This window comes from Colobus angolensis, unplaced genomic scaffold, assembly GCF_000951035.1.
Source record: "Colobus angolensis palliatus isolate OR3802 unplaced genomic scaffold, Cang.pa_1.0 Scaffold396, whole genome shotgun sequence".
In the NCBI taxonomy this organism is placed as follows: domain Eukaryota; kingdom Metazoa; phylum Chordata; class Mammalia; order Primates; family Cercopithecidae; genus Colobus; species Colobus angolensis.
In genome coordinates, this window is record NW_012117332.1 from 834,553 (window position 1) to 845,824 (window position 11,272).

General features: G+C 42.6%; 1 protein-coding gene across 1 annotated transcript in view; it reads left to right on the forward strand.

Annotated features, from left to right (window-relative positions):
* GMDS (GDP-mannose 4,6-dehydratase) overlaps positions 1-11,272 on the forward strand; it is a 529,055-nt gene that overhangs the window by 405,727 nt on the left and 112,056 nt on the right. Inside the window, exon 10 of the mRNA XM_011955134.1 lies at positions 7,119-7,215. Coding sequence (XP_011810524.1) covers positions 7,119-7,215 — 97 coding nt within the window. The remainder of the gene's footprint in view (positions 1-7,118; positions 7,216-11,272) is intronic.

Sequence of the window (11,272 nt, forward strand, 5' to 3'; positions counted from 1 at the left end):
AGTCCAGCTAATTTTTGTATTTAGAGACCTAACATGGTTTCACCATGTTGCCCTGGCTGGTTTCAAGCTCCTGGTCTCAAGTGATCCGCCCGCCTTGGCTTCCCAAAGTGCTAGGATTACAGGTGTGAGCCACTGCATCTGGCCTCTGGCCCTCCTTTGAGGCTCCCTCTCATCTTTTACAGATGCCCCTTCAGAATTGGGGTCCCTCTAGTCACTGTCTCGTCTCTGTCTTCCCCTGCTCTGCCAAAAGGCATCAAGGAGCCACCTCCACACACAGCCTCACCCCATCCACTCAGCTCCCGACACCCTATCCAAGTAGCTTTCTCTGATGTGCCCAGGGCCCTGCTTGAGTCCCTGCATCCTCCTGACATCTGCCCATCATCACAGTTTGGAAGTGCTGACTGCCCTCCTCCCTGGGCTGCTGAGGTCGCATCCTTCACCTTGGCCTGCCTCTTCCCAGGGTTGCCTGCTCCGTCTTCTCTGCAGATTTCACCTGCCCACCCTGTTAGTGGCTTTTGTGGTGATGCAGGATCTGGAATGTTGATGGTGCCAAAGACGTCAGCCCCTCCCCATCCTGAAGCAGGGTGACAGATGAATCCTGTAAGGAAGTGCTGCGTCTGTAGTGGAGCTAGTGGGACAGAATACCCATTCCGGGGACAGAGCTCAGGCTGGGCTGTGCCGAGGCCCATCTTCTTCGTTCCGGACTCGCTTTCTCTGCAATGTAGAGGGGCCTGCGGGGTGGGGGTTAGTCACTCACACTCTGCTACTTACAAAGCTCACATTTATAATTCTTTTTTCCCTTCTTTATTAGATGTTTTTGTCCAGTTACCCCAGCACCCTAGTCCTCTAGTCATTGTACGGGAGTTCTCACAAATCCCTGCTGTCTCCTACCCTCCGCTTCCTCCCTGCCCATTTCCCTGGCTAGGCCCATCTGCTAGGGAATGTTCTGAGCTCTGCTGTTTGGGGTGCTCTGTGGGCCGTCTCCAACATACAGAAATGTTTGTTGTTCTGCTGCGGTACACTGTCTTATTTAAAGATAAATATTTGTTTCTGGAAATTCTATTGTGCTGTGTTACAATTACTTTGGCATTTATCTCCATGTTTCCCAATAACATGTCGTGTCTGATTTTTCCCTTCTAGGCTTTATCTGTTGGCCTCCTCTTATTCAAAACAAGAGTTTTGCTCTCTTTCTCTCCCCTTGACCCATCCCTCCATTCTCTTAATACTCAATTGTTATATTTTAATTTTGGAGTCAAGTCAGTATTTACTGTTACATTACTATGACTGATGAATGCTATTCATTCCAGTAAACCACATTTATTTTATTTTATTTTATTTTATTTGTTTGAGACGGAGCCTCACTCTCACCAGGCTGGAATGCAATGGGCCGATCTGGGCTCTCTGCAACCTCTGCCTCCTGGCTTCAAGTGATTCTTCTGCCTCAGCCTCCCAAGTAGCTGGGACTACAGGCGCATGCCACCACGCCTGGCTCGTTTTTTGTATTTTTAGTAGAGACAGGGTTTCATCATGTTGGCCAGGATGGTCTTGAACTCCAGACCTTGTGATCTGCCCGCCTTGGCCTCCCAAAGTGCTGGGATTACAGGTGTGAACCACCGCGCCCGGCCTATTTTATCTTTTATGTATAATTGTCATTTGTTTACCGTAGAGCTAACAGATGCCTTCTTTCTCTGTTCTATTCATTTTCTATGTTCTTATCACTAACTTTACCCCATACTCTGCCCCAGCTGTGCAAATCACCTCTCTAGGCTCTCAAACCCCTGGTTGGGCTGTCAGTCACATCTTCCTGAGGCAGCCCTACAGCCTCTGACCTGACCGTGTGGACTGGCCAGAAGGTCAAACCCTGCTGTGTCACTTCATGCTCCTCTGGGGGGCTCTCTTAGCTGCTGTCCTACACTGAGCCCCTATTTCCTGACATCTTATTCAAGACTACTTGGTTTGCTGAAGCAAAATCATAATTAGTTTCCTGAGAAGGATGCATGGGAAACAAATACTTTGTGACAAAATATACCTGAAAATATCTTTAGTCCAATTGTCAAAATTAACAATGTTGCTGGTATATATTTCTAGATTGGAAATAATTTTTCTTCAGAACTTTGAAGGTGTTACTCCATTGCCTATTAATCTGCAGTATCACCATGGGAAACCAAGAGCTGTTCTGACTCCCAGTCCCGTCTGTCCCCTGTGGAAAGTGGTTCAGACCTTCTCTTGGTCCCAGTGGTGTGGAACTTGATCTGAGGTGGGTCTAGACCCATTCATTATAGGGGGACACCCTTTCGGTGTAGAAATGCATGTGCCTCTGCTTTGATCAATATTCTTGATTTGTTTTAAGAGTTATTTGCTCTGCTTCATTTTTTCTGTACTCTTTCTGGAAATCCTATTATACTGACTGCCCTGAGGCACTCCAATGTTCTTATCTTCCTTCTTCTGGTCTTTCATATCTACATATTTTTGCTCTACTTTCTGGGAGATTTCTTCAACTCCCAGAAGATACTCTCAGGTATCTTCGAAATCTTCTCTTGAGTTATGAATTTCTGTTTTTTGTTTTCAACTTCTAAAATCCTGTGTTTCAAATTGTTTCTTTTTATGTAGTATCCTGTTCTTGTTTGTTTGATATCTTTCCTGATCTCTCTGAGGATATTAAAGGTGGTATATGTGGAGATTTTCTTGTTTTATTTTGTTTTTAATTCTCTTCCCCCTGCTTGTTCTGTTTCCTCCAAGTTGCTTTTTTTTCAGTTTGTTCGTTTTGATTTCTATTTTTTATATATGTGATTTTCCTTATATATTTCCTGTCTCGTAATACTTGGTTTCCTGCTTCTTTAAAAGTCGGGTGCCTAAAAAGCTACTTGTGAGTTTTGAGAGCATAGTTAGAGCTTGTTGGCTATTTTATTATAAGAGGACTTGATAAGGCCTTTTAGTTGGAGAATCTCTGATGCCCAGAGGAGCCTCCCCAGTGTCCTCATTGGAAGGAAACAGGCCTGACTGCCAGCCCACAGAGAGCCGGGTGGTGGATCTCAGTATTCACCATGCGTGCAGTCACCTAATTTCCTCTGTCTTCAGCATGGTGACCCGCTCTTCACTGAGCCCATAGCCTTCAGTCCAGCCACCTCTTGCCTCAGGGAGGGTGAGGCTGTGAGCGGCCAAGCAGTGCGGAATCGGGGAGGGGATCGAGCCCCAGACTGCCGCCTGCGGAGACTTGCAATCAGGCCTCACTTCCTGGGCATTTGGAGACTTCTGCAAGTGTAAACCGGGGCCATTACTCAGCTCTCCCACTGTTGGTTTAGGAGAGTTTTCTAGGGCTTCTGCTAAGTCCTTTAACACTCATCCACCTGCTTTCCAGCTTCCAGAATTTGGTTTCTCACATCTCTTCCCTGCCCTCTTAGCTCATGTGAGTTTATTCCTTTTTGAAAGGTTTCTGGGGAAGGAGCAAAAGTGTGTGAAAACCACCATCTTTATCCAGAAGCTAATGCTTCCTCCAGGCCTGCCTTATGGCACTGACTAAATTTTAGCTCCTGCAGCTTCCTACTTCCATACCCTAATTAAATAGCCTAATTAAATAAATCAGAATAATTCCTGAGCGCTTTTATGATATTTGGGTCACTATAAGAAGTGTGTTGCCCCCCCCACACTTAGGTCTAATAGCCCCCAAACTTGACTCATGATCACTACAAGGAGTGTGTTGCCGCCCCCCCCACCCCCACCCCAACACATACACACACACACATACTTAGGTCTAATAGCCCCAAACTTGACTCATGTGGCTGACTTTGCTTTTGTTGTTCCTTCGAAGGAATGTCGAGTTGAGTAGATTTTAATAGTGCTTTATCTTGCCTTATTGTCCTTGATTCTGTTATTCTTCAGTGCTTTCTATTGCTATTTAATGCGTATTAGGAGCCAACAATTTATTTTAAAAATTGAATTATACAGGATCCGTGCTTGGTGAGCTGTTGATCTAAATTAGTGGGTAGTAATTCTTGTTAATTAACCGAATCCTCTCCTCTCTGTCAAGCCACCATCATTTCATTAACATTGCAGCTCTGCTTTGAGTCATAACATTACTTGTTAGGACATGTTAGCTGTTACCTTTTACTTGTTAATACAAGTGTTTCATGTTTTGTTGTAACTGAATGTTTTTTGGCACTTGGCGGAAACTTTTGCTTACTGCCCTCATTCAGACCTGGTGCAAATTAGAAAGTGGTTTTTGCCAACTCAATTCAGCTTTGAGCCATTTCCTGATTACATTTGCTTATTCAATGTAGCTATATTAATTGTAGAGGGCAATGCCATGCCCTTGGAGACTGTTTTGACTGTAGACAGCATTTGCAAGATGAAAGTTCAGCAGACAGCGTTCAGACAATGGCAAAAAGTCGTGCAAGGGAGCTGGTGCCTGGTGAGCGCCAAAGTAGCACCAGACCCAAGTCTGACTTTCAGGCTGTATTTAATAAAGCCCTTAGAGAGGCAGTGTTCCTCCTTCAGCCTTTTCCCATTTCAGCTAGTGTTACAAATCCCAAGTGTGAGTCTATGACCAGCAAAGCAATCAAAGAGAATCAGTAGTAGACACTAAAATTCAAGTGGTCTAGCTGTGCAGGCTGCTGCTATAAACAGGAATTAAATGCTTTCCTTCAGCTGAGGGTGAGGCGATACCATTAACCTGATCGGCCAAAGCAGGAGTGGGCAGCTGTGGCCTGTGGGCCAAATCCCAGCTGAGGCCCTCTTTTTTTTTTTTTTTTTTTAACTGTCCTGGAGGTAAGGACAGGTTTTACAGTTTTAAAGGGTGGTTAAAAAAAAAAAAAAAGAAGAAGAAGAAGAAGAAAATAATGAGGAAGAAAAGTAAGAGGAGGAAGAAGAAACAAAAAAAGGAGGAGGAAAAAGGAAAAATATGTAACAGAGACTGTATGTGATCTGTAAAACTTTAAGTATTTACCATCTGGCTCGTCACTGAAACAGTTTATAAAGACCCCCTCAGGCGGGGGCCTCAGTCCTCTCCTGACTCACATGCTCCCTCCCAAATCAAGAAAAGCTCTCCAACACTTTACCAAGGCTTTGTTGGTTTAAATATGTGTGTGTGCTTGTGTGTGGTTTTTTAAAAATTGAATTATAAGTGGATTTGAATCACCAGTCCTCATGTTTGTGGCATTTGAGATTTACCAGTAGAAGAACAGTGCAATATTTATGTGCACGTAAGTCGGCATGGCCAATCACAGACCGAATACCCAGCTACAAATGAAAAATCAGTTTAAAACGTGCCTGTGAAATACAAATATACTTTCATCTACTGAAAGCCTAACCAAAATTAAAAAAAAAAAAAGTTCTACTTAAACAATTAATTTTAGAATTAGATAGTTAGTTTTAAAAAAAATCGTGACTTAACCAATTGTCCTCCCTTCCTGTGGATATCAGCTAAGATTTGGTCTTTACCCACAGGAGATGTATGAGGGTCATCATTCCTTTAGGTTATGTTTTAAAACACTTTGAATCTCCATGCTCCAAAACATCCACTTACCGTTTCCCGGTGAATTTTCCAAAAACTTCGCTCTGATCCTACCTGCCAATCCCCTTGCTTTGAAATTCTTAGACCTACATGACCTGCCAAACGATCTAGTCAACATTAAGAAAGAAATGAAAACAAATTACCAAACATCCCTTTTTGTGTTAATAATTAATATAAAAGTCACGGGGAAATGACCAGTTGTACAGTTGTATATTATTCAACATATTGTGCTATATAATTCTCTGTGCTACAGGACAATTTTCATATTTGCCTTGAGTCCACTGGTAAATTCAGCACACTAACAAACTGATTATTCCTCCAACAGTGAAATATTTCCCCTTTGCTACCAGAACATTCAGGTGATTCATCAGAAATAAGGCTTATGAGGCCAGTTTATGTCTTTAATTCTCAACCTATTCCAAAATATAACTGGGATCAACATTTAATGTTCATTTGCAGTGGTGCCTGTGGCTCACATAGTCAAGTAACTATTTTGTCTTCCCCATGGTGACTCTGACCCAGACAGCACACACAATTGTCCTGTGTCCACAGGATTCATCTCCAGCTCATAATGCAAACCGGTTCTAACGATAAACGGTAAAGTCAAACATGTCATACTTGTTCTTTTCTTTCTTTGCCAAAAAGTTCATATGTAAAAATAAATAACCCAAATTATATACTATTATGGAAATCCAGAGCTTACCATTAAGCGAGTGGCTTGATTTATAAAAAATGAGAACATAAAATGGATAAGTAGAATTTTAGCGAGAAGGTAATTCGAAGCATATGAACTCATCCTGCATAGTGTGGACTTGAGGAGCCGCTCCTGGGATCCTTACTGCTATCAACCGTGGCTGTTCAGGGAAGGAAACTTGTGTGCAAACAGTATCCAAGCTAGGTCAGAGGAGGTTATAGGAAAGTAATATTGATATACCCTGTCTCAGCAGGAAACGAACAATTAGTTGTGTACTTTTTGGAGGTTTAATCATCTGAGACTTATTAAGGGGGCCCACCATTGACTGGAAGAGCAGGAGAACTTGTATCTGATCCAGGGATGCTTTGAATGGTTAATTAGGTTATGGAACTTATTCCCAAATTGAATGCGTTGAATTAACACTGAATATCCCTAAAACTACAAAAGAAAGGAAAGAAAAAAGGGGGCGGACAAAAGACATTAATCAATTTATGATAATTAATTAATCTAATTGATTTGTAATATTTAATTTAATTAATTTATAATTGATTGATTTAATTAATTTATACTAATTAATGACCAAGAATAGTCTAGAGAAATACAAAATCTTTGAAATCCCGAAAGTCACCCAATTTTATTTTCTGGCTAATCTGTTCATTTCTAAAGCCTCACTTCTGAATTCATCATGATTTTCTTAAAAAGAAGAGGAAAAAACCCTGCCCTTTCAAAACAGATCTAGAACAGTTTGAAAGTCCCCGTTGCTTTAATAATCTAGTTGGGCATCAGCCTGTGCTGCTGCAGTTAATGAGCTTAAGCGCTCCTGCAGGGAGAGGGCTGGGGCATCCCAAGGCGCTACAGCATGGCCAAATGTTCCCAAGCAATTAGGAGCTGACTCGGTGTTTATCTTCTTTACAGGTGGGAAGGAAAGAATGAAAATGAAGTGGGCAGATGTAAAGAGACCGGCAAAGTTCACGTGACTGTGGATCTCAAGTACTACCGGCCAACTGAAGTGGTAAGGACTCTGGCCACCCAGTGCGTGGCCACATTTGGCTGGCTGACTGGGAAAATGCGCTCATGGAATGCCTGCTGCCAGCCTTTGAGCTGTCAGTTCAGCTCCCTGGCATCCTTCAGCATGCATTTCCAAAATCAGAAAACAATGAATTCAAGTTAAGATTATCATTCTCACCACAAACTTCATTGCTCTATAAAGGAAAACAAGAGTTAAACCCATCAAAAGAAATCATTGATTTCAGAAATGGAATTTCACATCACAAGCAGATCTCGTCATGTTGGTCTTCTATTCTAATGGCTGGTCCCTGATAGCCTACAGGATGCCTGACTGAACGATGCCCTCCCAGACCTGCAGGACATCTGGGGCCTGGGGGACCTGCTTGCCTCTCCAGCTGTGTCAGTGTCTGTGTCTGTGTACTCATACACAAGTACACACTTGCACACTACACCATAAATGGTTTCCCCTGCATTTTTTAAGACTCAGGTCAGGTACCACCCTGTCCATGAAGCCTTTCCTGGCCAATACATCAGTACTGCTGAAATTCCTTCCCACTCCTTTCTTTGTATCCGCATTATATGCTATACCTAATTCTATTATAGTACCTATTATAACTCACTATAATCATTTGTTTACATGTCTTTCTGTCTTTACCAAATTGTGAACTCTTTGAGGATAGGGACTTTAAAAAAATATCTTAAGGCCAGGCATGGTGGCTCACGCCTGTAATCGCAGCACTTTGGAAGGCAGAGGCAGGCAGATCACCTGAGGTCAGGAGTTCAAGACCAGCCTGACCAACATGGTAAAACCCCATCTCTACTAGAAATACAAAATTAGCCGGGCCTGGTGGTGCAAGCCTGTAATCCCCGCTACTCAGAAGGCTGAGGCAGGAGAATCACTTGAACCCAGGAGGCAGAGGTTGCAGTGAGCCGAGATCGCATGCATTGCACTCCAGCTTGGGCAACAAGAGCGAAACTCTGTCTCAAAAAAAAAAAAAAAAAAAATCTTAGACTAGACTATAACAAGGTAGGTACTTAATAAATACTGACTGATTGCTAGATGGATGGGTGAATTTCTAAATACAGAAGTTCCTGTGTTAAAAAATGGTTGTTAGAACATAACATCCTCCTTTCCTAAATTTATAAAGCTGCCTAGCCTGCTGTTAATTGCTTTAATGAGGTCCATCCTCACCATGGAAGCAAAACTCAACATAGGAAATATACCTAAAGATAGTAGAAAGTATCATCTCCAGAGAGAAACGTTCATATGTGTTCCTAGTGAAGTGAACATTAACTGTGAAAATTGAATTTTTTTGAAACCATTTTCCCTATGTTCTGAACAAAATTCCTATCTGTTGTACAACCTTGGAGAGGTTAGGAAAACCCCATTGAGGAGAGACTGAAAGTGAATCAGTCATCATTTACCACTCTTTAAAATGTCCTGTTTCAGACAGAAGGAAAAAACTGTATTTCATGCACTCTGCACACAGGAGGAAGTAAAAAGGAAAGGAAGTAACCAGTGCTTGGGAGAGGTAGGGCTGTGGAGTTGTGCATTGTCCCGGCAAAGGGCGTGGCCGGGGCTCCGACACAGCGAACAATTGTTCCCTGTGCTAATGGAGAGTGGGTGTGCCTAGGAGAGGATGTGTACTGGCCCTCAGGGAGGGAGATGCCAGCCACACTGCTGACATAGCCAGGACTGCCGGCTGGAGCCCTGAGCTGTGCTGCCATTTGACTCTCTGGCCTGATGAGGTGCGACAGAGATGTCAGTTTTCAGGAACATGGCACAGATCACATATTTGGGTAAATGCGTTTCTGTATCTACAATCAAAAATGGCCATCTCAGAGAAGGAAATTTACTGAGCCAACAGAAACCTCAATTTTTACAACTTAAATGTGGCTCTTTCCCTCTCTGACACCAAAATAGTTTCAAAAGCTAGGAAGTCATTAAGAATGGCTTGTCTGTCATTCCTACTTAGGCAAGGTGTGGGATTGATAAGGACACAGAACAAAAGAATTCACTGAACAGGAAAAGGACCCTCAGACTAACAAGACTGTTCTTGAATCTGCATCGACCCCCTTTCCTGCTGTGACGGACGCCGCATCCCTCCCGTTTCTTTTGTTCATTCAAATGCTATCATCATACCTGTTCTGCAGCTCTGTTGACACTAGCATTCTTTCAGTATAAGAGTGGTGTCTGATTTCATATACTTGCTTTATTTTTCCACTGATTTGGCTCTCTCCTGAGCTTCCTTTTACTGTCCAATTTTGAATCTTGAACTACATTTTATCTTTCTAAGCCTCTAGGCTGCATTAATTTCATTCACTCCGCTTCAACTTAATATCCCACTGGGTTAGCTTTTCTTGTATGGTGAGACTAAACTTTGAACCTCATTCCTCAGAACAACAAGGTTTCCTAAAACTTGGATCAACTCGACAGCCTCCTGTTGAGTTGCCTCAGGGATGAGAATATTCTTCCAGTTGAAAGGTAACCAGAACTGGAGACTACATTGTAAATAAGCTTTTAGTTAGGTGTGAGGTCCCAACAGCCAACGGTCTAGAGCCATTTTGTATGAGTCCTGAAAAGCACCAAGCTTCTCTGAGGTTTTTCCACATTCAACTTAGGGTAGATGTGGGATTCTCTCACATCTAAACTGAATCTTTCCCTTCTCAGGGTCTCAGTTCATCCTGCACATGCCAAAGGCTGCTTCTTCTTCTTCTAGTACTATAAAAGTGCTTCCACTGATCAGCTTAGGCCATCTGTCCCCCGAGATCTTCTGCACGGAGGGACACTCAACCAATAACTACATCTTCTTAATCATTTCAGAATGATAGGAAAAAAAAAATACCATAAAGAAAATTTGAAAAACAAAGTGGTGAGGACACGTCAGGTCTCAGAACACTGATATCCTCCAGCAAGACTAAAGGGAAATAGAGCTTTATATTGTGTTTTGAATAAGACTCAGAATGGTCTCAAAAATGGCCCTTTGCTCAGCAAAGGCAGGTACTAGCTTGAAAGAGGCCACCAGTGATTCCATATAGGGCATAGTTCCACATGTGCTGATAATTTTTTTTTCCTCATTGATTTAGTGCCTCAAAACCTTAAATATCGCTTCTGTACCAGTGTGAAGTTTTGAAAGTGTTTGCTCTGGACTAAGGACTCCAGCATCCAATTAAAGCTCAATCGAGCAACATTTTTTGGTACTCTGCCTACAGAGATTTGTTACCACAGAGAGCCTGATCCTGGAAATTAGACTTTAAATTTTCCATCACTCCTGAATTCTGGTATTTGTTGATGATAACATTAGTACTTGAGTTCTGTGCCACTTAAGAGCCCTCTCTTGTGTATAGTTTTCTATACATGCATGCGTTGATGCACAGATTTATTGCATTGCGTGTTCATTCTTAAAGAGGAAGTGGTATTATGCTCAAATGTGGGCCTGTTGGCCAAACTGCCTGAGTTTGAAACCTATTGATTACTAGCTGTGTGACCTTAGGCAAGTTCCTTAACTTCTCAGTGCCTCTGTTCCCTCATTTTTAAAAAATGAGATTAATAACAGGACTTCTTTCAAAAAATTATTGGAGAATTGACAGAGTCAGTTATGCAAAGTACTTATTAGTACAGTGTCTGGCACAGAGTAAATATCCAATATTGTTGTTGTTCTTAACCATTCATTCATTCACTAAATATTTATCAGACACTGTGCTAGACCCTAGGAGTACAATGATGAACAAAACAGATACAGTCCCCACCGTTGTGAAGATTGCAAATGTAGAAATGAGAGCAGTTTGGCCAGGCGCAGTGGTTCACGCCTGTAATCCCAGCATTTTGGGAGGCTGAGGCGGGCAGATCATGAGGTCAAGAGATCGAGACCCTCCTGGCTAACATAGTGAAACCCCGTCTCTACTAAAAATAAAAAAATAATAATAATTAGCTGAGCATGGTGGTGGGTGCCTGTAGTCGCAGCTACTGGGGAGGCTGAGGCAGGAGAATGGCGGGAACCCGGGAGGCGGAGCTTGCAGTGAGCCGAGATCACGCCACTGCACTCCAGCCTGGGCGACAG